This window comes from Paralichthys olivaceus, chromosome 7 (assembly GCF_024713975.1).
Source record: "Paralichthys olivaceus isolate ysfri-2021 chromosome 7, ASM2471397v2, whole genome shotgun sequence".
In the NCBI taxonomy this organism is placed as follows: Eukaryota; Metazoa; Chordata; class Actinopteri; order Pleuronectiformes; family Paralichthyidae; genus Paralichthys; species Paralichthys olivaceus.
In genome coordinates, this window is record NC_091099.1 from 15,798,275 (window position 1) to 15,825,301 (window position 27,027).

Here is a 27,027-nt window from a genome sequence, read left to right on the forward strand (position 1 = left end):
TGAAGTGTGAACGTCGAGGGGAACATACACTTCTTTTATACCACCTGTCTCCTTTGTGTCACAGAGGAGGAGGATGCATTCAGTGAAATGCAGCTTGAAAGAGGTGTGATCCCCAGATGTAGACCATTCCCATTCGTTTGGCACAGGTCACATGCAGTTTGTGATAAGCTGTGCAACACATGTTTGGCTTTAGTGTTGCACCACAACCCCTCACCTGTACCTGTGCTCCTGCACCTACTGCATTCAGCCTCTGCAGGAGGTAAGTCTCAACTATTTCATCTCTTCATATAATATTTCACTTGATAACTGGAACATTTGTGTTTAGAGTTTACAGTTAATAAGGAAAGTGTCAACGTTTTTAAATGTTTATTCAAGCGAACAAAGGGCAACTTTTCTTCATATTTTTGCCAAACTAACTTCATAACTACTTAATATAACTGTAAATGTAACTGTAATAGAGCAGTAAACGTTAGTTACCTTCACCCTGTCTCCAGTTCCCAGAAGCACTTCTCTGCTCTTGTCAGAAGTCTGATGTCAGGACCATCTCTCGCATCAATGGATGTGCGTAAACAGGTTTGGAGTGTGTGCGCAGTGGTTGGCTTGGTGCTCCTCGTCAGTGAACGTGAGTAGACGGAGACTACAGTTTATTAAAATAACTTTGCTGAACTCAGGTGATGTGGAAAAAGTGTTTCAACAAACTCGCCATGTGTTGAACAGACTCAGGTGGAGAGAAAAGCTGGGAGGTTCCTCGCTTTGACGGCTGGTACAACAGTCTGGGGTCTCCAAGACGCGGAGCTGTCGGTGAGTTATCAGAGCGCATAGCGGCGGCAGTAAAAGAAATAGTACTAAAAGTAAAAGTACTAGTTGTAGTATAACACACAGTGGTCACCGCTGTCTTCATGTCCGCGCAGGTTCTCACCTTGTGCGTCTCGTGCCCGCGCATTACTGGGACGGAGTCTACCAGCCAGTGCAGGAGCCGCTGCTGCCAAACCCCCGCACACTGAGCAGCCTGCTGGCACAGGGCCCCTCCGGTGCACAGTCCTCACGCAACCAGACCGTGCTCTCACTCTTCTTTGGTAAATATGTAAATATGTTGGACTTTTCTCTAAAAATATTACTGCGAGTGCGCAAAAATTGGATACAAGCCAAGCCAAAGGCAGCATTCCAGCATGGCTCCCATATTTGCAGATGCAACAGAGAAGTGACATGGGTTATGCAAACTAACATATAACAATACATCTCAAAATGCAAAATCAAATGGTCTGACGTTTATAAAGAGGACATGACATCACATGAGATGGATGGATGTACTTTATTGATTCCACTGTCACACAAGTAATGAACATGTTACAGGCCATTTCCTGGATAGTTGTTATCAACAATATAACTGAATGTTTACCCCAGTGTCTTTATCATTACCCCTGACAATATGTTAATTTTAGTGGTAATTGCATTTTGATGTCATTCACTTTTCTTGAATATTTCAGGGTATCATGTCACCTTTGAGATTTTTGACTTAAGACTTCCTGGGTGTCCACCTGAGTTCATGAACATCCCCGTCCCAAAAGGTGACCCGGTGTTCGACCCGGCCGCCACGGGAAAAGTCCTGCTGCCCTTCCAGCGAGGACCATGGGACAAGGAGTCTGGACAGAGTCCCAGTAACCCTCGCACTCAGGTGCTGATCATTGACTCTTATCAATATGAATATCAATATGAATGTCATCTAAGCAGCCTCCAGAAGCAATCGGGCAATGTGAATAGTGCTTTATATTTTGTTACCCTGCGTTTCCCTTTCACAAAATGCAATAATTTGAGAAAAACAAACCCCACACATGCAGGTGAACATGGTGACAGCGTGGATAGATGGCAGCTCCATCTACGGCCCCTCCACCTCCTGGTCTGACTCTTTGAGAAGCTTCTCAGGAGGGCTCTTGACTCCAGGTTCTGAGTGGAACATGCCAAAACATGGAGGCAGACCCAACCTCATGTGGCGTGCTGCTGACCCCTCTACAGGAGAGCATGGGGCCGATGGACTTTATGGTGAGACACGTTATACTTTCAACTTCTGTCCTGCACCAAAGAGTTAATGTTATCATCCACTGAGTTGACTGACCAGAAGTGTTTTATAAATCTGAGCTGGTTCTGAGCAAAATCCTATAATCCTATTGTATTTCATTGGTTCAAGAAACAGTTCACACGATCAAACATAAATTTCCGTCTTACCTGGAGTGCAGAACACAACAGAAATCTTGGCTGGAACGCAATCTTAAGCACTGGTGCAAAGTGATATTAAATGAATGGCCTTTAAAACCCCAAACCTCAACTACAGCAACGTCTCTTTCCAGGTAGAATAACACAGTGGTTAACAATAATCCACAGCTCTACTCTGAGTGTTTTCTTCACATGCTGCAACTATTTTAGCCATTTTGCATATCACAAACTAATTGTTAAAGCAAATAACAGATCTCCAATTTATTTGGTTGAACTTTTCAACGTATCTGTTCTGTATTTTTGTGCTGTCTGTTGAAATACCCTCCCAGTCAATGCGACAGGCTGCTGAAAACATACAGAGAATTTCTTGCAAATATAATTTGACTGCTAGCACGGTTGCAGCCTGCAAGACTGAGTCAAGAGAGGCCCTGGCCTGACGTGTGTAATGACTCTTTAATTATTGTGTAAATGGATTGTCACGCTCACCGCAGTAAATCCCTGTCTCTATAGCGAAGAGGGCAGAGAAGATGCCACACAGGTGTCATGAAACCAGTGTTTTGTTGCTTGTGTTGTTAAAGGTGTGTAGTTATTATGTGGGGTGGAGGTGGAGGATCTTCTCCTGTTGTCACCGCTCTGTTGTCACGTCCTTGAAAACAAACAGCCAAATGATCCTTCCATTAGTGGTCAGAGATCATCACCAATCAATCCAAAGAGTGTGGTGTTCTACTGATAAGGAACAGAAAACCCAGAGACTTGGGGACAGTTTTCTGTTTTCTGTAAGAAAAACATTATCTACATAACCTATTCTGTGCTTATTTTCTTGTAGCTGTAGTGTTGTAGTGTTCTTTCTCATGATGGAGAAGAAGAATTCCCACTAACTGATGCCATCTTCTCCTTCGTCTAGAGTTGGGAAACGCCTGGGCCAATGAGAACATGTTCACTGCAGCAGAGGGGATTATCTGGTTTCGCTACCACAATTATGTAGCCTCCAAACTGCATGAGGAACACCCTGAGTGGTCAGACGAAAAGCTGTTTCAAAACGCCAGGAAGACCGTTGTGGCCACGTTCCAGGTAGAGCGGAAAGTCTCCTTGTAATCTCCTCGCTACGCAAGTGCTGATTTACTGTGCACTCTGGGAAAAAAACGGAGGTTGCATCAACGCAAGGTGGTCGAGATTTTATGGGTGAAATTGATGGTTTTAGTGGAAGGATGAATGCATCATCTCTGACTGGTTCAGACTCTGCAACAGCCTTAACAACATTACGCACAGTTTACTTCTATTGAAAACAATAGGCTACAAACATTAAAATCATTCAAATTCAAAAAGTGAAATGCTCAAAGGTCCAATGTGTAAGATTTAGGTGAAAGAGATCTATGGCAGACATTTTATGTAGAATAATTCTCATGATATTTTCACTAGACCATTTCATCTAAATTGTATAAATTGTAGTTTTGTCCAGACTGGACAAACTAAACACTTTTTGAGTTTTTATGACAACTGAAGGCTACCACAGGTTCTTTTTCATGTTTGGAAGGAGAGAGTGAGGTGAGGGGTGTTCAGCTGCAACATGTAATTTTAACACTAGATATCACAAAATTCTACACACTGTACCTTTAAGTTATATAAAATCACAATTTATAAATGAAGAAACTACATCACCATCCTCAGATTACAGGATATTATCATCTAGAGTGTAACATCCAAGTGTTTATCCCTTTATGAAATGGTTCAACTTGTGCTGTGGATTCAAATAACAACTTTTTGTATTTCTTTATTTTTGCAAACAGAATATCGCTCTCTACGAATGGCTGCCTGGATTTCTCAGAGACAAAAAGCTCCCTCCTTACCCAGGTGAGAATGAGCCACAGTGCTTGTGCGTACAAGTGGAGGGTAAATGGGTAATGCACCACTGACCACAAGCCAGGGTGAGTTGTGCTATCGTCGCTGGTGTTTGACAAATATGCGCTCCGTCAGCAAAGCATTACCCAGAGCCTCCTTTCTTCTGCTGAATAAGCACCCACGGCCGAAGAAAGTTAAAGGGATACTGGTCAGATTAGCCCATCACCTCAACCACTCTTCATTTTTTTGCACATATTGTATTAACATTTGGATGGAGACGATGCACTGGAGGAGGTTTATCATGCACAAAGATTCTTGTAGTTCACTTGTTGTGTCACTCTCATTCTGTTGTTTTGTATCATGAGCTGATTTGTGTGTGCACAGGTTACCAGAAGTTTGTTGATCCAGGAATCTCTCCAGAGTTCCAGGCTGCTGCCATAAGATTTGGCATCACTATGGCCCCACCTGGTGTTTACATGAGGTAGTGTGTCTTTTTATCTCCCCTTGGCACACACTGGAAAATCAGAGCTCACCTTTGTCTATGCACTGCTGGGAATGTGAACACTATGTGTTTTCTGTAAGAAATGCAATGTATTGCATGATCCCCCTTTTTTTTTCCAACAGAAACCGAACCTGTCACTTTCGGCAGATCCTCAACATAGATGGAAGCTCATCGCCAGCACTGCGTCTTTGTAACAGCTTTTGGAAACGTCAGGTGTGTAACAATCATACTTGTGCATTTTTCATAAGAGTGCAAGGAGAATTAGTGCGTAGCTTTTTGTCTGTGCCCATTTAAATACTTTTTGTGTTCATCACCACAAACCTTTTGTCCATCACCCTTTTGTGTGATGGTTTCTTTTGGTAAGAGCGGAGTTACTACTGCAGGTGTGGATCCAGATCAGGGGGCAGATTTATTTTCACTTTCTAGTGCTGTATAGAGTGCTTACATGAACTGGTGAAATTTGTTGTGGATCCGAATAATAATCCTGGTTTTGTTAATCAAAATAAATATTTTTAATAGGGGTTGATCTTTATTCAGCTGCTATGCAGCAATACATATTCATTATATATTTTCCCTGCAAAACATTCCTGTGTACATGGATAATGTATCTGATCTTAATATATATGCAATACACTAAATACAGTGATAAAGTGGCCAATCAGGAAAGCACTCTCTGAGTGTCCTTCTAATTTAACTATGGAGACAATTAAAGAAAGGGTTTTAATATAGCACAAATGCTTTGTTCTTTTGTTTGCAGAGCCCTAATATGAAGACAAGCCAGGATGTAGACGAGCTCCTCATGGGCATGGCCTCCCAGATTGCAGAGAAAGAAGACAATATTGTTGTGGAGGATCTGAGAGGTTATTAATCTGTCTTATTCACCGCCTGCATCACTTCACATATTGATATTGATTCTTGTTTAAGTAAAAAATGAATAACCACTGCTCTCATCTTATTTGTACCTTGATAGACTACATGTACGGACCCCTAAGGTTCACCCGGACTGATCTGGTGGCCATGACCATCCAGAGAGGAAGAGACTTCGGCCTCCGGAGTTACACTGAGCTCAGAGAGGCTCTGGATCTGCCTCCTGTCAAAACGTTTGAGGAGATAAATCCTAAACTGAACAGCATCAACCCAAAGGCAAAATAGAAAATCTTTAAACCAAAAAAAAGATCAAAGATGAGCTATATGAAAAAGTTTAACAGATAATTAATCTGTGTCGTGTACAGTTGCTCCATGATGTTGCAGAACTGTATAACAGAGACATCTCAAAACTGGAGCTTTTCCCCGGAGGACTGCTGGAGTCCCTCGACGGTCCAGGTCCAGTTTTCTCTGTGATAATCTTGGACCAGTTTGAACGAATTAGAAATGGAGATCGCTTCTGGTTCGAGAACAAACAGAATGGGTAAGAGCCCCTCTGAAGCACTTAGAAATAACTGTAATGTAGTCTCAATGCTACAGAAGTCTGACTGATCTCACTTTACTGTTTTATTCCATCCATTTATATCCTTTGGGTGAGTCCGTCCTCCACAGCTTTTTACTGACTTAGAGTTTTCCAGTTTGTTTACAGATGAAGAAATGCAGGCCATCCGCAATGTGACGTTTCATGACGTCCTTATTGCAGTCACCGCTGCAGAGGCCGCTGATATACAAGCTGATGTGTTCTTCTGGAAGGATGGTACATCATACAGCATGTGTAATACACAAATAAATGAATATTACACTGAAAGAATTAATTTAAAAAAACCTCTTCCTCTTGCCTTAGGTGACCCTTGTCCTCAGCCCACACAGCTGAATGCGTCAATGCTCTATCCCTGCAGCAATGCTACCAAACTTCATTATTTTCATGGGAGCAAAGCTGGCTTTGGAATATTTATCATTGTACTCTTCCTCTTTCCTGTCGGTCGGTATCATTGTTACAAATCTGCCTCTCATTGCACCATAAATAACACTGATATCACTCATCAGCAGTATTATTATTGTTTTACCTTCACAGTGAGTTTTCTTGTGGCCTGCATGGTGGCGTACCTCCGCAAGTACAGGTACAGGAAGTTCCAGAGAGCAAGGAAAGCTGGTGCTAAAACAGAGGAGCTGGCCGTGGGAATCAATGGTGAATCACTGTGTCTAATGTTAATAAAGACAAAACATCAATCTATCACACATCAGATCTATCAGCTCTTAAGACTGATTCTATGCCACACTGGTGTTCAACAACCACAAATCACTTTCTCAAAACAACATGAGCTTTTTATTAACCCTAGCACAGACAACACCTAAACGTGTTGTCGGTTTTATGATCTTATTATTTTATAATTTGTCTTTTTTTTTGCCATTCTGTTGTTTTAATCCTGTATTTTATTTATATTTGAGTATTTTTTATTATCTGATCTTAGTCCTGTAAGTACTTAACCCTTTTATTATTATTATTATTATTATAAGGTACATTACATAGAAATTAACGTAAGTGCAACAGAGCTGATTTTATGCCACAGCCACAACACTCATTTGATAGTTGTTATGAACCTCTTTATAAACACTAGTCAAACTGAATTCAACTCATAGTCATTCACAACACAAACCAAACCAAAATGTCTTTGCTGTTGTCTCTAGTGTCAGTATCTGATGTTATTTTACGACCACATGCCACCTATTTTAACTCTGTTTCTGTTTGTTGCAGCGTTCGAGTGGCAGGGCCATAAAAAACCTTTGCATCCAGTCAGCGTGGAGGTCGATGATAAGAGGAGGCTGCAGGTCTTCGACAGATCTGGACCTGCTCTGCGCTGCCTCAACCTGAGCAACCAGGATTACCTGGATGTCCGACTCTCCAACGATCGTTACTGCAAAGCTCTGCTGCTCAAAGTAGCTAAAGAGTATGACCTGGTGAGCGGCTGGAAATGTGGAGGGGATGTTTGCAGAGTTTAATCTAAAAATGCAGTCGAAGTCTAATTAAAGTTACAAGAAAAATAATGTTGCTGGTGCTGCATCTTTTGCAAGCACGCACAGCGAAATTCTGTCTTTACATATAGGGTTGTTTGCACTTTTAGCAACATCTGCATTCTCAATTTTACACTTACGTTGACCCCACTTGTATTTCACCTCATCCTGTCATTGGTACAAACATGATTCTGCAGAAGCACCTTAGCTTACACCACTGTTATCTCTCTGATGTCCTCTGTTTGCACACACAGGTGCTGTTTTTTGATGACGAAAGTAAACGGACAGCATTTGTCAAGCATCTGCGGGCGGTGGTGTCAGACATCGGGCAGGAAATTAAAGTGAAGGAGACGAGAGAGAAGGAGCTGCTGAAGGAAGCTTTAACCAAAGATAAAAGGGCTCAGATTGTGGAAACTTTCATTCGACATGCTTTCTCTAAGGTACCATCAGCCTCTGGGTGTTTATCTCATCCTCTGCACTGTTACAGCGGCAGCAGCTTTAAGATTCACCACAAAATGTCGTCAAACCGCCGTTTGAGGTCAAATTATGTCCAACTTCAAGCCAAAAGAACTAATCGTTGGTCTCGATGGTGACCTCACCTGTGACGATAACCTCAGCTGTCGTCAGTGATATTACTAATGCCGATCTGGTGACATATAATAACACTGTCCCTCTGGTGCTTAGGTCCTGGAAATAGAGAAGTGTGACGCTGGTGACCTGAGTGGCGTTTCCCATGAGAAAGCCAGGGAGGTTCTCCAGTGCGAGCTCACAGCATCAGAGTTTGCTGATGCACTGGGACTCAAGCCCGACTCTTTATTTGTGGACTCCATGTTCACGCTCGCTGATAAAGATGGAAACGGTTACCTCTCATTCCAGGAGTTTCTCGATGTGATGGTTATCTTTATGAAAGGTAAAACCTCTCACAATAATATTCTATCTCTGTGGGTCTCCAGTGTTAGGCCTTCTATCACCACGTACTGTATAACATGAACATCTAAAGATGCTAACACAGGTATGTTTTTCATGAAACCACATTTAAATTCCATAGATCTTTTAGATTTTATGTGGATTTGCTCCAAATTACACACACTCATTAATATAAACTCCCTAAACATGTCTGACTTATTTTATCAACATCTGTGATAGTAATCAACAAAAATGACAATGACGTGGCTTTATCCAGGGTCTCCTGAGGAAAAATCCAAACTGATGTTCTCCATGAACGACATTGGTGGAACTGGTTTCTTGTCCAAAGACGAATTTGCCAGGATGCTCAGGTCTGATAGCCTGCTTTTTTTTAAATGCCTGAACCAAGTCTACCAGTTGTTTTTTTTATTTTTGTTTGATGGGTTGCTTTCACCCTTCTGATGTGCTTCAGGTCTTTCATCGAAATCTCCAACAGCCCCCTGTCAAAGATCCAGGCAGAGGACGGCATCAAGGCCATGATTGAGGCTGCGTGCTTCGACAATAAGGAGTATATCTCATGGGCGGATTTCCATTTCCTCCTGCGGGACCACGAGAAGGAGCTGCAGTTTGCTCAGCTCAACGTCAAAGGTCGGAGAAAGTTTTGTCGAAGAAGATCTTTTTATATCCTTATATCTGTGACCTTGCTTGATGAATTATCTGCTGTGTGCATAGGGATGGAGAAACAGGGGAAGAAGCGGCTGAGTCGAGACCAGAGGGTGTCCTTCATCTGTCGAGCAAACAGGTAAGAGAACGAATAACACAGGCGGTAATTTGTCATCCAGATCACTAATGTAAATATTAACATTTCAGCATATTTTCTGGCTCTTAAGGTGGATAATAGAGATAGAGACATGACTAAAGTCCAGAAATGAATATACAAAGACTAAATTTGGTCAAAGTGACTCTAACAAAGGCTTTAGTAGTAAACCAGGGTGGTTCCAGGTCTGACTGAGCCCTGTCTTTGATTCAGAGAATGTCTGAGTCCAGGGGGGTTAATATGGATGAGAGGCTGGCTTATCATGGCAGGCAAACAGAGTTTATGAAGGTGATACTGGGCAGAGAAACTTAGAGTTAGTGTTCCAGGAACAGAAATACAAAAAGCTCTCCAAAAGGTCAAGTTCTGACAAGAGTTGGCTGAGCCGTTAAAGCCACAGGGTATCTAATGATTTGGCAGAGTGTTGTCCAAGCTGGTCCTTTCATACTGCAGCAGGGGGTAGTTGATTGATGAATGAAATGCAGGGGACTGAATGAGTTGGCAGGAGATGAAGGAAACCGAAAGCCCCAGGCCCAGCAGGTACAGGAACAGGCAGAACATTCAAAAGTGATTCGGTAATAGTCAGATGATCCACAATCCTGACTGCAACTGTTGCATACCACTGTCAAAACAACTGTCTCTGTACTGTACCTTGTGTGTGTATCTTTTCACGTGTTGAAGTGGAACAGTGGTTAGAATTCACAATAAGAAGGTTCCCAGTGTGAGAGAGTTTTGAAATTCATAAATTGGGTGTAGGTGTGAATAGTTTGACACTGTATGTTAGACCTGGTCTCTGTATGTTAGATCTGGTCTCTGTATGTTAGACCTGGTCTCTGTATGTTAGACCTGGTCTTTGTATGTTAGACCTGGTCTTTGTGTGTTAGACCTGGTCTTTGTATGTTAGCATGGTATAGATGGTATATAGATAATGATGGATGGATTGATGGAGCTTTTCATTAAGTTTCATGTAATAATTGTTTCCAACCTCTTAATGCGATTATATTTGTTCACCTCTCGTTTGCAGCTACATCACAGATGGACCGGAGATACGTAGACGCAAAAAGTATGTTTCTTGTTTCACTGTTCTTGTAAATGAGTGAAGACTATTGAGAAAGATGTTGCACAACTTCTAATGAACCAATACTGTTGAATCTTTGTGTCATCACTCGGCATGGAATAATATCTGATAAGTAGACTTGATATTGATACAGATATTTACTCTCACATAGTTCAAACATTTTCCTGTGTAAATACAGCCTTTGGTTTGAATGACCTGAGTAAGGTCAAATACTTCCAAGTGATAGGCATGAGATCAAATATTTCAATGAATAAAGTGAAAGAGTGAAGTTGGATATTTTCAGGTTAAGCGTCAAGACTCCAAATGTCTACGTGAAGCCAAAGCGTGACCAGTACATAAGGAACCCAGTGCAACAAAAGATCCAACACTTCAAACGTTTCATCGAGAATTATCGCCGTCATATCGTCTGCTTTATCATCGTATACGGAATCATGGCTGGGGTGACACTGGAAAGATGTTACTGTGAGTGTTATACTTCCTCACGATGTGTTACGGTCCTTCATTACCTGCTGGTATCCTACATTTTGGTCTGACCTAATTATAAATACTGTGTCCAGACTATGGTTTCCAGGCTGAGTCAACAGGCATCCCAGAGACTTCAATGGTGGGAATCATTGTCTCCCGGGGCTCGGCAGCAGCTATCTCCTTCCTGTTTCCCTACATGCTCCTCACCGTGTGTCGTAACCTCATCACACTGTGCAGGGAGACCTTCCTCAACCGATACATCCCCTTTGACGCCGCCATCGACTTCCATCGCTTCATGGCCATGACCGCCATCATCCTTTCAGGTTGGCACACAGAAGGATCAAGCATCACAATAATTACAGTGATTTGCGATGGGGTGCTATGTTTTTATGTCTTCGCCTGTCTATTTTATTTATTACTTATTCTTATTTCTCTTCTCGCTGTAGTCGTACATACTTTGGGCCATGTGGTCAACATCTACATCTTCTCCATCAGTGACCTCAGCATCCTGTCCTGTCTGTTCCCCAAAGTCTTTTCTAACAATGGGTAACGTTTGAAACATCTGATCATCAGATACTTCGACACTTTGCTGCAGAGTGATGACATGTGGAATCTGTTTGATTAACATTAGGTTTATATATTATAGGTCTGAACTTCCTCTCAAGTGGTCGTGGTGGGTCTTTCAGACGGTTCCAGGTATAATAAGAAACTGACCTGCAGCAGTTATACACTACATGAGCTGTTTGTAATACTGAATAATCCTGTTTCTACTCTGTCCTTTCCTAGGAATGACAGGCGTCTTGCTTCTTATTACGTTTTCATTTATGTACATTTTTTCCTCACACTATTTCCGTCGCATCAGTTTTCGTGGATTTTGGATCACACACTATCTCTATGTTGTTGTGTACCTTCTGGTAAGTAGTTTTCTGCTGTCCGCAATCAGTTGGCTCTCATGACAGAAAGGAGTTTTTAGGTATTACGCTGTTGTGATGTTGGCTTTGTTTTCATCCAACAGACAGTGATTCACGGCAGCTTCGCCCTCCTGCAGGAGCCCCGTTTCCACATTTATCTGATCCCTCCAGCACTCGTCTTCCTGCTGGACAAACTCATCAGCCTGAGCAGGAAAAAAGTGGAGATCCCAGTGGTCAGAGCGGAGCTGTTGCCCTCAGGTTACAATGTTATCTTTAAAATCTCTCACTAGTCTCAGTCCTTGGTTTTAGTCCCTGCAAATCATCCTCACCTCACGTAATGCATGTGTGCAATCGAGTTCACACCTCCCTTGGCTGTCCTACCTGTAGGTGTGACACATCTGGAGTTCAAGCGACCACAGGGCTTTGTTTACCGTTCAGGCCAGTGGGTGCGCATAGCATGCCTGATGTTGGGCACAGATGAGTACCACCCATTCACGCTGACGTCAGCCCCTCACGAAGAGACCCTGAGCCTGCACATCCGAGCCGTGGGGCCTTGGACCAGTCAGCTCCGAGAGCTCTACACCGAAGAAAGCCAGATCGAGCTTGGAGCCTATCCAAAGGCAGGTCACTGTTGTTTTGCGTGTGTGTGAGTGATTTCTGCTGCTTCTCCATTCTTTGTCTCTACATTACATTTATATTCATTTTTATTTGATACCCAGCTGTACTTGGACGGCCCGTTTGGTGAAGGCCACCAGGAGTGGGTTAACTTTGAGGTGTCTGTTCTGGTGGGAGGAGGAATTGGAGTCACTCCATTCACCTCCATCCTCAAAGACCTGGTGTTCAACTCTTCCATCAAGTCCAAGATTCAGTGTAAAAAGGTGCAGCTCAAAATGAACCTAGGGTCATAGAAATCTGGAATCTCAACTTGTAGTATCATATATTTGTAAAGTCTTTAAAAAAACCTTTGCTAACGGTCATTGATTGTGTGAAGGTGTACTTCATCTGGGTGACACGGACACAGCACCAGTTCGAGTGGGTGTCAGAAATCATTAGGGAGGTGGAGGAGATGGACACCCAGGAGCTGGTGTCAGTCCACACTTACATCACTCAGGTGGCCGAGAAGTTTGACCTCCGCACCACAATGCTGGTGAGATCTGCAGATGCCTTTTCAAAGTATAACAAAACAACAGAAACTGAACTAAATGACAATGAAAATTTGACACACATTCATTTTAAGATTGTTATTATATATTATATGATTAAAGGTTTTCTTGCAAAGAATTTTATGTTTGTTAAGTGTAAAGCTAAAAAGTCTCAGTTGGATCTCTGGCAGCTTAATAATCATGATAGGACACCAGGAAGTAACTGCTCATCCCCAAGAAATAGTCCCACACAAAACACCTGATAAAATCACACTTGACTCTATAACTAATAAATTCCTCATCATTGTGCTTGTATTGTGTGGACAGTATGTGTGTGAGCGGCACTTTCAGAAGGTGTGGAACCGCAGTCTCTTCACTGGCCTGAGATCTGTCACACACTTCGGACGTCCACCCTTTGTGTCCTTTTTCAGCTCACTGCAGGAAGTTCACCCCGAGGTCAGCCCGCCTCATCCATCTTCATCTATCTCAGTGCACCAGCCTGTGCTCCATGAATTATCTACATTTTAAACTTGTCATTATTTTCTATAGGTGGGTAAAATTGGTGTATTCAGCTGTGGACCACCTGGACTGACCAAGAACGTGGAGAAAGCTTGTCAGCAGATGAACAAGAGGGATCAGGCCCATTTCATGCATCACTATGAGAACTTCTAACTCTGTGTGTCCTCAGCCCTGGAGTGCTCGTCACAGAGGGAACAATTAGCCACTCATAATATAAGTAACTGCAGCTTTTAATGAAAAATAACACAAATGTCTTCTTTTTTACACCTTTATTCTCTAAACATGACTATTATTGCTAATTAATTTTAATCAGGGCAATTTAATTCTGTATAATATTGCAAAAATACAGGATTGTAATTTATGTCAACTCTTCATAATCATCACGCATCATGTTTTTTATTTAAAATATAGCCTCATGTTTTTGAGATCATAATTTATGAAGGATTTTATGTTAAGAATTTCTTTTGTCTTACATATATTGTGAACAAATAAACATTTCACAATAAATAGTTGTAACAGTGTCATATCAAACGCTGTCCCAAATCAGAAAGATTATGCAAGGATCTGTGGGGTTTTGTGCACTGGGAGTTGACTAAATTCAGCTGTTGGCTCCTTCTGATGCCTAAAGCTTTTGGAAGACAATTACACTTGAATTAACCTAAAAACTAAATTTGATTTGTTGGTTGAGTGATGAGCCAGACACTCCATCCAGAGGAAAAACAAGGAGAGAAAATGTTGATTTTTCACAAGGAAACAAGAAATGTCTGTGGTGCTGCATGGATGTACTTATTACTTTCTGGTTATAGCCAAGTCCTCAGACAGCATCTTTCATATTGAACAATACAGTACGTTCTGTCAGTAAATGTTGGGCTACGGCACAGTCACAAAAGAACTGCTGGCTGGCTGCACACATTTGTTTATCAGATACACATATAAGGGTGTGTGCAGAGGTTTAATAAACTGAATGAGACAACAATGAATTTTAGGCAACTGCAAGATTTCTTTCCGAGCCAAATCCAGCTTGTCTGACTCAGCAGTGTGGATTTACTTCTGCTGAAAATGTCTTAGTTCTTAGACCAATTAAAAACATATTTAATATAATTTATTTCATGCATGCAGTGTCATTGTGTAGCAGATTGTTGGATGTTCATGAAAATTCCGCACTTGAACATGAATTATTTATCATAAATGACTGTATATGAATATATTAGATTGTGTGACTGTATTACCATGCAGGATTTATGTTCAGCTTTACTCTTGAAAACATCTAAGTGTTTCTGGTTGGTGAATAGTGATTTTCAGGCTAAATGATTATTTTCAGTGATTATATATAAATATATAAAGACATTTGTAAAATTGGAGTACAACAACAATATGTATTATAAAACACATGTATGAGAAAAGGTTCATCAGAAGTTAACATTAAAGACTTTCATTATCTCGTGTCCTCTGTCCCCATGTGGTGTTCAATTGTACCGAAGCTCCATATACTGTATTTATATATATATGTTTTACATACAGTTACAGTTAGCTTTTTAAATGTATTTGACAGGTTATTTGTCATTTGTCTTTCTTGCCTTTTCACAGATCTAGTGACTTTGTTCATTTTCTTGCCCAACAGGAAAAGGAAGTTTTTCATCATTCTGCAAAGCTTGGAAACAAACATATACAATTAGTAAAATTTTGCTCTAAATCAGATTCTTAGTGTATCATGTTCGATGTATGTTAGGTTGATATTAAAAGCTTTGAAGGTTAAATATTGGATAAATACATAAAACTGTCACCACATAATTTACTGTTAACGTGACATGTAATGATCAAACAGCACCCTCCTCTGGCACAGAGCAGGCCGCCCTCCATCCTCTCACACAGCAGCTGGAGAAAATGTGATTCAAGGTCATGCTGGTTTGTGCTTCTTTAAAAAAAGAAAAATAGATTTTCAATACAATACATCACGCTCTCCTTGTTGTCCTTGTTGTCCCATTTCATTATGGGTTAATGATTCTCCTGAATGAAGGCCTGACATCTCACTATCACAGATCAATGCTGAGTTTTAATGTCATCTTAATCAGGTGTCACATTGACAGAAATAACAGAAAGGTGAGTGTGAGTTTAACTCAGGGGCAACGTTAAAGTGTGATTCATGCACATGATGCAGATTTTCCAGCATGTGTAGAGGATTTGAATCTCATAAGCCCTCTTTTGTAACTCCCTGATGATTTTTGGGCTACTCAGCATTACCTGAAATAACCAAGGAACTGTGCTTAATTTACCTTCAAGGAACTAAAAGAAAAGTGAAACTAGTTTGATGCATTTTTAATTAAAGAAGCCTGTGGTGATTAAATGACCACTTATAGCTCAGAGGTTTGATCACCAGGAGGAGAGGAAAAATTATGTAAAATTTGTTGAGGATGTACATGTCTGTGCAGAGCAGTTTGCATTGGTGTTCTTAAGAGTCTGGTAATCTTCTTAGTGTCAGTAAGTACCCAGCTAGAAATCAGCTACTGTCCAGATTGTCTCTTCCTGCCCCAGATAAACCCCTCAGACAAAAACAACGTGCGACTCGAGGAAATATGTGGCATGGTCGCACCACTGGCATGAAATATGCACCTCCCCTCCTTTGGGACCTGTGTTGACAGAGCCGTGGAAGAAGTCCTGGTGGGTCTCCTCAGTTTGAAGATGTTCAGCAGTGGCACCAAGAAGTGGTTCGTGAGGAAGCAGAAGCGGCAGCAGCAGAGGGCTGGCAGGAGGCCATGCACCAGGAAGAAGAAGAGGTGGGCAAACAAGATCCTCAAACAGAACCGACAAAAGATCCTGAGCGAGCTGGACGTCAACACCGTGCTCCCCTACCTGGTGTATGACAAGGTGTTCTCACTGGGGGAGTACAAGGAAATACTGGGACAGGAGTCCAGCAAGAAGAGGACGGAGATATTCTTGGACCATCTGTCCTTGAAGGGGCCTGCTGCATTCTACTCGTTCTGCTCTGTTTTGGAGGAAGTGTGTCCACACCTGCTAACCTGCTTCCTGCTGGATGGAGAAGGTAACAGCCATCGAGCCTCTAATTACGTCAAAGACAAACACTAATTAAAGTTCAGAGAGGGCAGTGTGATCTGTACTGGTGTTTTCTTTAAAAAAATATTCCAGTTTGCATTTGTGAGAGAAGAACTGGAGCAACAGATCATGAACTTAGAAGCTTTATACTTATTTGTTCTCGTTATTTTCTGTGAGAAGATGAAAACAAAAAGAAATATAAAGAGAAGTTTCAGTAAGCTAGTGCCACAGACTAAGAGCCAGCAAAAATAGCTTCTTAAATCTGGATGGCTGAGGGGATTACTCAGCCACCAGCGTTCCTAACTAGCCTCTGACAACATATGGCCTAAACGTGGCTACAGTCTGCAGGGCCTTGTCTGTTCTGCACGATAACAAATCAATACGATTTACTTACATTTAAATAAAACCGAGCTCTCTCAAGGACATGGCTCGCATTTACAGCTTAGTGTCTACTTTATCTGTGGCTAATATCCTGCAATTAAGACCATGTGATTGCTTCTTACTCCTCCAGACACAGGGGGAAGAAGTGTAAATTAGCACAGCCATAAAAAAAGAGTGGCTAATATATTAATCTGTTCCCACAGATGGTGCTGCACAGCGGGGGAGGAAAGGGGGCCTCCCTGTGCCCCCAAACAGTCCCGGAGACCAACCTCTGTGCTCCCCTCCCATGTACACCGACCCAGTGTTTGACTCGAGGTGAGGCACACTTTACATATCACTGATGTCATGGGAGAACCTCATGCTGTGAGCCTTACAGTCTTTCTGCTTTATTATATAATGTTCAAGGAGTTGATAAAGTAATTCCGGTGGGAAAAAAGTTGTTCCGAGCCACATTAGATAGAATAGAAACACAAGGACCAGGTTCAATTCACTGATTCTTAGGGTCTGAAAAGTTGCTGGTGGAGATGTCAAATCACACAAATATCTTTGTCTTAAATTTAGAAAGTCCACTTCTCTTTACCCTATAGACAGACAATCAAGGTTGATTTCATCTATAACTTAGACACTCAGGCAAATCTTATATCGCTATTGTCATCATATCATCTTATAAATAATCAAACAGATGGAAAGAAGAACTAAATGAAAATACTGGGAAACATATAAATGCCTCCAAACATGGTTCAAATCTTAATTGAGTGGTTTGAAAAGTATGTGACAACTATATGGGCATCATATGCTTTGGAATTTGCAGTCACCAGATCTCAACTCATCTGAGCACATGCTGTATTTGGACCACCTCAGCCAAGCAGCGCTGAGAAAGTGTCCGAGCACCTCACCGAGACACTTAATGCTGCTTTTCCCTTTAATTTATCACCTGTGTGTAATGTGGCTACTTTGCAGACATTATTATTCTCAAGTGAAAGCTTTCGCTGCTCTATATTCATGTCTTATAATGGCAACACTTAATGATGTATATAAATGAATTGACAGAAAAGAGGAAGCATAAAATGTCATCTGCTGAGCTCTGCTGTATATAATGATCTATGAGTGAGAGCGACTGGTTTCTATTGGTCCTGCAAGGCTGCTTTTTCCACTGTGTGTCAGGCCCAGTGAACGCATCATGACTGAGTGAGTGTCTTTCCCGTACCCTCTGGAGAGTACCCTTCACTCAAATCACAGTGTGGGGGGGTAAACTTGACAGTGTATACGTGTGGGTGTGTGTGTGTGTGTGTGTGTGTGTGTGTGTGTGTGTGGTGGGAAGTTTCCTTGGATGTGATGCCTGAAGTGACAGGACAGACAAGCTGATATGCTCCCAGGACCATTGAGGGGGGGCTCCTCAGTGTATGACAGCTAAGTCAGCATGGAGACAGCTATCCCAATGGTCTGACCATGGGTACTGACACACAAACACACACACACATGCACCCAGACAGGCAGACAGAAACAGACCAGCACACACAATACCACAGCAGCACACACAGGAAGAGATGCTGTACGCCAAGGCAATGTAAGTCTCATACTTTGTTTGTACAAAGACTCTTGAGTGCAGTTGTGTATAATGATGCTCACTGTATTCTGACGTCTCTCCAACATTTCAGCTGGTGTTACAGGGACATTCCCTCTAACCTAAAGAGAAGGCTTTTCTTGCTGTGTTTACGTTGCATCCTTTAAGGACATTAACTGTGACTGCCGGCTGATTCAAGTTACAAAGAGCAAGTCAAATGTCGCACAAGGTTTAATATCTAGATAAAAAAGGGATAATCTTTTGTTTATCCACTCTTTAGAGGAAGTAGGACAGAAAGCGCCTCGAGTCATGGATGCTTGGCTTGGCTAGAATTTGTGTGCCAGCATGTGTCCCTGTGTGACAGAGGGAAGCATGTCTGCAGCCGCGCTTTGTTATAAATGTGGAAGCAACCTGGGAATATCTTCCTGGGGTTATATCGGCGTCTTTGCACGAAGTCGTGTGTGTGAGGGTTTCACCCCCCTGCTCCGCACACTTTCTTTGATCCACAGCAGTGAAGCAGATTGATTGTCAGCTCTGTGGGTTCAAAGAGACACTGTGTTTATTAGCTTGGCTCTTCGTGTCCGCCTCTGGTCAGTATCTTGCTGACTGAGAGTGAACATGCAGCATTTAATCACATCTCTGGGCTTCTGTCTGAAAGGGCACAAAGGACCTGTGAGAGAGCAGTGCAGGAGCTGAGCTGGAACTGACTGAATCCAGTTTCAGGGCCATTGACTCCCATGATAGGACTGTTGTAATGGTTTAAACCAACGTTTCAAATCTCTAGATCGCAAATCTTGAAATTAATTTGTAAATTCCAGTGCAGATTTAGGCGTTACACATTATTATGCAGAAATATCGCTTGGATAACTTTCTCGTTTTAACCGTAGGACATATCACTCTCTCCTGGATGCACGTGTCATTCGCCAGGATGAGTTGGCCATGTGTTTGGATCTGAGGCCTTATATGTATATGTGAGGCTGCAGTGATGATGTAAGCCAGCGTGCCTTCATCCATAAGTGGAGAAAATTAGATGCTGGCAGGTTGGAGGAGGAGGAGGAGGAGGAGGTGGAGGAGGAGGAGAAGAGGAGAGATTAGCTGGAGCTGTGAGGTTATGCTTCTCTGTGCTGATGACTCACCTCACAGCACATAGAGAGGAAGCACTGCGACAGCACCGAGGTGTGACTGTGTGTGTGTGTGTGTGTGCGTGCGTGTGCGTGTGTTTCATTACTCTTGTTCTTCCTGGTGCAGTGCATTCATGTGAAGAGGACTTTCTCTGTGAACTTCTCCTCTTTGTTTGGTGCAAAAGTAATAAATCACGGCGTTACAGCGGTAGTGGTTCTTCGGGCTTTGGTCCAGGTTTGCCTCCTCTGGGAGCGCAGCCTCTGAGTCCTACAAACCAGCTTTGATTTTTGCTACAGCAAATAAAGTGGACAAGAGAGTGTAAGGACACGAGAAAGAAGGGCAGGTCTGTCTGTCCTATTTAATTGCTGAAAAAAGAACATTAGTGTGTTAACAGTGCTTTTCTGTGTGTGTTTGCTATGTATAAGCGCGTGTGTGTGTGTGTGCTGGTGTACAGTAAAAGATGTCAGCAGTGGGTTCTCATGTGAGAAGGGTAATGATGGGGCAGGCTGCTCTGAGCCATTACAGTGGAGATGCAGAGGGGGGGATGCCAATGTGAAATCAAAGTGCTGCAGTGGAGTGTGCACAGATATGCAGTGGGCTTCAGACTGCAGCACAACCACTGACCCACTGCTGTCTCCAAGCTTCCCCACTGACACACTATGACTGGTTCCCATACAACCTCCCCATTATGTGTAAGGGTGTGCATGAAGGAGAGAGAGAGGGAGTCCTGTGTAATGTGTGTGTACATCGGCAGCAGTTTCCCCCATCTGCTAATGAGCGCTGTGTCTTACATGGCTGATAATGATGATGTGTAGTGCCTGATAAATCAGCAGTTATGTGAGTGGCGTCCCGGTCAATGAGAGGTTACAGAGTGCACGGCCGGTGGGTTTGTTGGAGCACGGCTCTGCTTAATGGTTCTGTTAGTGGAGTATTAGTTGAGTGTTGGCTGGATTCAAGAGGATGCTCACAGGAAGCATTGACATATACATCCTGCAACTGGAACTCTGTGTAGACGTTTGCACTCAGTTTAACTATAGCCTAAACCTTTTTATTGTTGTGAGAAATATTTGTTATGTAAAATTGAGTAGAAATCCTATCAAAATAAATGTATGTCCTGTGGAATTGATTTTGGCTCAACATGTAGCTGTTATTATCACCTTCTTATTGCCAGGACCGAAGCCAGGATTTCAAAAATACTCAGGTCCTGAGCCGAAGCCGAACCAACAAAAAGAAGATTTCAAATATTTGTTGAGTTTCTCAATGTATTTCTTATAGTTGTATGTGTATCTTGAGATTTGAATTAATCAGTTGTTCGGTTTTATTTGAAATAATGATATGATAATAACAATAATAATAATTACAGCACTTTTCTCATCTACATAACAAAGTGCACCACAACAAGAAGTAATACCACAAAAATAAGGACATTAGCCATATAAGTGATAAAGCGTTAAAATAAATTCTAATCAACTCAAAACCGTAAATAAGCCAACCTTAAAAAAGCCACATCTATTTTGTCTTTAATCTAATTAGTAATTGCATATGTAATTATAAAGAAATTATGGACCAGCAAAACAAAGTGTGGACATTTGATTTCTACCTTAAATACAGACCTGGTGTAAAAAAAATGTGTGCATTTGTTCTCACTTCTTTCTAGATATTCTGTTTCAAACCCAGAAACAAATCCATCCTTGTTTCAAGTGTCAACATCAGTATTTGATGTAGACACAAGTTTTGCATTTTCTTTCTTTCGAAATGAAGCCATTTGTAATTGTTGTACACAGATGACGTGAGATGCCTTCTCACCAGCAGGTGATGCATAGAGGAGATTTTTCACACACGAACACTGGATGAATTTAAGTTCCTTTAATGGCCTGAAGGGTTTTCTGGTTCCAGTCAACCAGAAATAACTAACTAGCAACCACAAAAAGGGCTGTTTTACATTTAGGCCTGATTTAGTTCATTCTCTGTGCTTTATACAAGGATTATTTTAAAGGCTCTAGATCTAAAATATACAAACTTATAGAGGTGTTTAATTTATTTGCATTTGCAATTTATAAAACAATTGTTTTTATAATTTTTTTAATCAAATGTTTTTTTATAACAGTGCACCTAAACATGCAGTTCCATCAGTTTGTCCTTCACTTGCTACAGAGAGGTTCAGACTGTGCTGCAGGTTATCATTACACATACCATGTGGAGGATGGAGCCATAGAGCACTACAGTGTCATGGGTTCATACATTTTTAGCAACACTGGCCACAGAGGGATTCTCTCCCCTGACACCGGCAGTGTCAGTGCCATGCTCTGCCTCTTTAGCCGTATGGTGGATGTCTTCTGGCAGACACAATGTTTCCTCAAGTTCATTTCCAGTGTTCGCGTCAGTCCAATTCCTCCTAATTAACAAAACGGATAATCCCTTTATCATATAATGCTTATATCAGCTCTTTTTCTATTATGCTTTGTATCACTCACAACAGATACGATCGGTTTTCATTTATCGGGCCTCCTCAGACCGTCCTCTGCTGCTCGACATCTCTCTTTAAGTCTGTTGGGTCTGGTGAGAGTGTGAAGTGCACTTCTCTACTCAGGTGAGAAGGCAGCTCTCTCCTCTAAGACTTCAAAGTCTAGACTAATCGACTTACTCCAAAGTGTAGAACGGCACCAGTGAGTCACTCTATTGACTGAAAAACAACCACGCCAGCCTCTGTTTGCTGCTGATGACAGGTCGTGTGGGCACAGTGCACTCCTGCTGGGTGCTGCGCTTCCATGAGTTCAGCAAACACTAAGCCACAGTCTAATCTGCAAAACCGACTCAGAAACTCCAAGCACCAAAATAACACTATAACTTTAAATTGCTAATAGTATTAAGTCATTAATGTCGCTTGATGAGCCTCGCACAAAATGTTTAATTCCTCCAAATAATTTTCTCAGCCTCACCCATGAAACATTATAGTCACAAACCACATTTTATTCATATCTAAGCTTGAAACATCTACAGTTCCCAAAGTTCTAACTGAGGGATATGTATTTAGATGGCTGGGTGATAATGTGTGGTGGGAAAAAAACGCAAAAAATAAACATAATTGTAAAATGATGAAGAGCTTTGAAACACAAGGGGTTCAAAATTTAGAGATCCAACCATTATAAGCTCAATATTTATGCAGTAAATTATAAGATAATTCATAAAATAAGTACAAGTGTCCAATAACATTAGTTTAGCAGAAAACATCAATTTATTTGTCCAAAATCTTCTTCACAGAACGGTTAAAATGAGGAAGTTATTTTTGCTTAATTCTCATCCTTGCTCACCGATACAACCTAAAGGAGAGATAGATGCATATTCTTTTCTTATTATGCATATTTCCAATTATGTTTTCCCAGTTCATTCCCTGTAATTTACATTTTTGAAAACATACACAGCAAAGCAGCTTGCAATTCTGATGATTATGCAAAATGTGCTTTATATGCAGAAAATATCAGAGTTCTATGTTCCCATGTTACATTCAGGGAATGTTCAGTGTGTCCTTCTAGCATTGAATGGTTGTCTGTGTGAAGTATACATATCAGCCTGGTGACAGATATCCAACTTGTCCAGGATGTTATCCCACCTCTCACTCCAATATAACCTGAGGTAGGTCAGTCGGCTCTGACCTTGCACAGGATAAATTGGTTTGTGTTATGATGGATGGATCAACTGAAGGAGGGTCCTTGACCGGTGTCCACGGTGCCCTACCAAATTTTACAGCATGACGTTAAGTTAAATTAACCACCAACGATTTGCTGTTACCATCTGCCATTCTGTGTGACACGTGATTGGTATTCAGTGCACAGCAAAAGAGAAACGCCAGAAAGCTTTAGTGTCTCTGAGTGTAGGTGTTTCACTGTAACATGAGCAGTTGGGGTTAGGGATATTAGAGTTGCCCCGCTCATTTAACAGAGTGTTAACTAAGTCAGACATTTAAGGTTAAAAGTAATTACAGAGGCCAATAAAAGCTCCTCAGTTACATTCACAGCGCTTTGACTTTACATTCACTTAAAACCGAGAATGACAGAGTAAATAGACTTCTTAACAGTGTGAACTTTAGGGTTCATTTACCTTGGAAATGACGCATTGACGGCCTTGGTCTACTAATTAGAAATTCTCTGGTGAAGACCATTAAATGTGACTGAAACCACCTGAAAAAGTCAAGTAGGACAAACCTTCAGTTGTATTTTATTGCCCTCCTCAGGAGAAAGGGTTTACTCCAACAGCACATAGCCAGAGACATCTGAGATTGATATAACGAGTTCTCGACATTCACTGCTGAACGCCACAAGATGCAAATCAAAGCTCCTGAACAGTAAGTGGCCCTTACACACAGATATAAGCTGTGCTCCAATTCAGCGACTGCATCCTTCGAAGGGTACATTTGAAGGCCGATTGCGTCACAGCAGCGTAAATATGCTGTCCCATTTCTACGGCTCTTCAAAACGCGGCTGACAAATGCGTCCTTCCAGCCCAAAACAAAAAACGCTCCAATGATTGGGTCCAAGTCGGGGCAACATATCCCGGGATTCTGTTAGCAACGGTGACGAAGCTAACAAGCTAGCTATGTGTGAAGCCAAGCTATAAGTGCAGCAGCTCATTACGCTGGTTTTGCAAACAAGACTATTGAAACAAAAAAATTCAGAATTTCTAGCTATACACACCCCTGTCTGTCGCTACATGATTCCAAAAAGTATGTTGTGTAACATGAAGACACTGGGCTAAAGACAAATTTAGAGTGAAAACATTTTTTGGAATATTTTATGTTTTTCATTTTTACCTCCACCAAGACGGTTATGGTTTCAGCCCTGTCTAATTAGTTTGTTGGTTTGTTTGTTTGTGACCAAGATTATGCAAAAACTACTGGTCATCTTTATCCAAAACTTGGTGGAAGGATGTCATCTGGATGAAGGAAGAACCCATACAAATTTGGTGCTGATCCGGATCGGGGGTGCTCACTTTCTTTACATTGCGAGATAGGGTGCTTTGGTGCGTGCTGAACGATTGGTTATTACAGTCCGTCGAGGGTGGAACATACCACCAGGACATCATGTATTAATGGCTATCGGGTCAGATTTTACATTATTTCAAATATCAACCCTTCTGTTTTCCTAATTTGATGCTTTCAGGGAGTGTCCGAATTTCTAGGTATGTACTCCCCTGTCGATCGCTGCATGATTCCAATAAGATTCCAATAAAATATTGTGTATGCAACCCTTTAACAAGTAATCACAGAGAAACTTAGGACTTCCTAAACAGATGCGATACTGAGCACCCCCTCCTCCTCTTCCCTCCTCTTCACCTCCTCCCCATCCTCCTACTCCCTCCTCACCCTCCCCTTCCTCCCAGTTGCTCCCCTCTGACTATACACTGTACACACACGCACACACACACACACTCTTTCCCCTACCTCACACACACGGACGCCTGGACGCTGCAGCGTTTTTTTTTTTTAAAGAGTGTTTCCAGCCCTGGATAGGAGGGAGGAGGAGGAGGCAGGAGGCAGGAGGAAAGGAGATCATGTCCAGATCTTAAAAAAAGAGAGAGAGAATAATCATCAGAAATCGGATGGATGTGGATGGGTCGGTGTGCGGGCGCTGAAACACGGTGGGGCTGAGTGTCATTGCAGACATGGGTCGTACGGCACCTCTCGCTCAGCTCCTCGGGGAGTGTTTTCACCGTCAGTCCTTCAGCGCTGGAAATGGCGTTGTGATGCCGAGCGCGGAAGACGCAGCGGAGGCGGATGCCAGGGAATAAAGAGAGAGATATCTGTATGATCACCTGCGCTTTTCTTCGGGGTCGGATTTTCAGTAGCGGCGGACAGTACCATGGTGAATTACCAGAAATACATTACTGTTATGCAGCTGGCTCTGGGGGTGACCGCCTCCAACAAAGAACATTGTCTTCCGCCCAGGAAGCGTATGTGGTGAGTATATGAATCTCGGTGCGGATGCTGCTGCTGATGATAATGCTGATGGTGGGGATGCGGGTTGGGAGGAAAAAAAAAAAAAAAAAAGGGGGGACCGATGATCCGAGCTGTCGCCTCCCACATCCCCATGAGCGGGTCACGGAACCACGGTGCCGCCGCTCACTCTCCACAATGACATAATATTCAGCCACTGCAGCCAGTCTGCACCATGTTCATCCCAAACCCATAGGTGCACAGGCAACTATGGAGTTTGCGTGCGTGCCCCCGTGCGTGCGTGTGCGCGTGTGTCCTTCCTCTTCCCTCACTTTGTAAAGTTGAATGATGTCATAGCCTCATCACTGTTTCTTCTCCTTCAACTCCATGTGCTTGAATGTACCATATGGCCTCCACTGCACTGCTGTGTGTTGTCACTGGGAATGTCATCATCGAGCTAACCATGTGGTGAACCATCATCATCCCTCCTCTGCCTCCCACTGCTGTGTTGTAACTCATTAATAAAATGCAAAAAAAAAAAAACAGAAGCATGAAACATGGTCCTCTCCTGTTTTTATTGTCCAGGCCTCACAAACGTCTCTCATGGTCATGTCCACATTAAATGATTTCCACCCATACGCAGCTCCCAGCATGTGTCTTTGTGTCCATCCACCTGTTCAGTGTCCTCATTACTCTGTGTATGCTCCAGTATATTTCAGGGGACCACCTCTAACTCACTCACTCACTCTCTCTGTGTCTCTCCTCTCCTGCGGCCTTCTTCTTTTGTTTACTTTAAGACAGTCTTCCTCCTCTCATTCCCTTTTTCATTGCTGTAAGCAGATTGCTGCCGGGGCTGCAACGTGTGTGTACGTGTGTGTGTGTGAGACATAGTTTCCCCTAATTACAGTCGGATAACCATCTTGTTTGAAAGCAAAGATGGTTAATTAGGAGTCATTGGGCTCAATGGCATTCTGATAGCAAGCGTTCCACACAGACTCCAAAATCCATCGTGTGGTGTTGATCATTTAGCCACATAATGCAGCTACACTGGCTCTATAGTGTGTGTGAGGCTTTTCTATTATCATCACCTCCTAAAGCCAAAATAAATCAGCTCCTAAACTGTTTCTGTCTCGCAATCAAGGACAAAACATTGAAGCTGAAAATCTCCGAGAATCATATTGTCATGAGACAGATTATCGTGATCAAAAGAAGGTTTAGAGACTCTCACACAGCCTGGATGTTAGAACATGTGAAATTACAATCCAAGCAGAAACGAATGCAAATCATGCAAATACATTGTATTAGTATGAGGATGCATTTTACAGTTTGTACATCATTTACTACTGTATCTAAAATGTATTCATTTACGAGAACATGCCCATCACCCTTTTATATACAGTGATGTCTCTGAAGTCAAAGTGCTGCTGTAACCTGAGCGGGGGTCAGATGCTCATCACATGTAGTTTTTGAACTCTTGGTCTTTTTGGCTAATCATATTCTTTAGTCATCTTCTTATAAGTCTAATTTCCCTCCTGGGAGAAGATGAGGGATTTCACTGAGATACAGAGGACTCCTTTCATGTTTCCTGATTCCTCTGATACTGTACTCCTAACCCTAATATCTCCACATTTAAGGGGATTTTGGAAAGGGCTCCTT

General features: G+C 42.2%; 2 protein-coding genes across 14 annotated transcripts in view; both read left to right on the forward strand.

The window, feature by feature from the left end:
- Nucleotides 1–531: 531 nt before the first annotated feature.
- Nucleotides 532–15,693, forward strand: duox (dual oxidase). The gene is given in 32 exon segments (XM_069527758.1): nt 532–622; nt 718–801; nt 912–1,076; nt 1,488–1,675; nt 1,839–2,040; nt 3,116–3,282; nt 3,999–4,062; nt 4,435–4,531; nt 4,675–4,765; nt 5,310–5,412; nt 5,523–5,759; nt 5,762–5,960; nt 6,115–6,233; nt 6,321–6,665; nt 7,233–7,435; nt 7,744–7,929; nt 8,174–8,399; nt 8,673–8,766; nt 8,868–9,043; nt 9,128–9,197; nt 10,234–10,272; nt 10,571–10,749; nt 10,845–11,075; nt 11,199–11,298; nt 11,399–11,448; nt 11,539–11,666; nt 11,768–11,921; nt 12,051–12,283; nt 12,383–12,541; nt 12,655–12,810; nt 13,133–13,261; nt 13,355–15,693. Coding segments are annotated over 32 exon segments (4,788 nt in total). The 3' UTR covers nt 13,478–15,693.
- A 141-nt stretch (nt 15,694–15,834) lies between these two features.
- Nucleotides 15,835–27,027, forward strand: part of tjp1b (tight junction protein 1b) — a 58,915-nt gene continuing 47,722 nt past the window's right edge. For 8 of the 13 annotated variants that reach the window (XM_069527736.1, XM_069527741.1, XM_069527742.1 and 5 more), the window contains exons 1-2: nt 15,835–16,364; nt 16,960–17,071. In XM_069527736.1, coding sequence (XP_069383837.1) covers nt 15,929–16,364; nt 16,960–17,071 — 548 coding nt within the window. In that variant the 5' untranslated portion in view covers nt 15,835–15,928. Of the gene's footprint in view, nt 16,365–16,959; nt 17,072–24,921; nt 25,396–27,027 lie in introns of those variants that run through there. The other 5 variants (XM_069527745.1, XM_069527747.1, XM_020078985.2 and 2 more) reach the window with 5 other exon arrangements.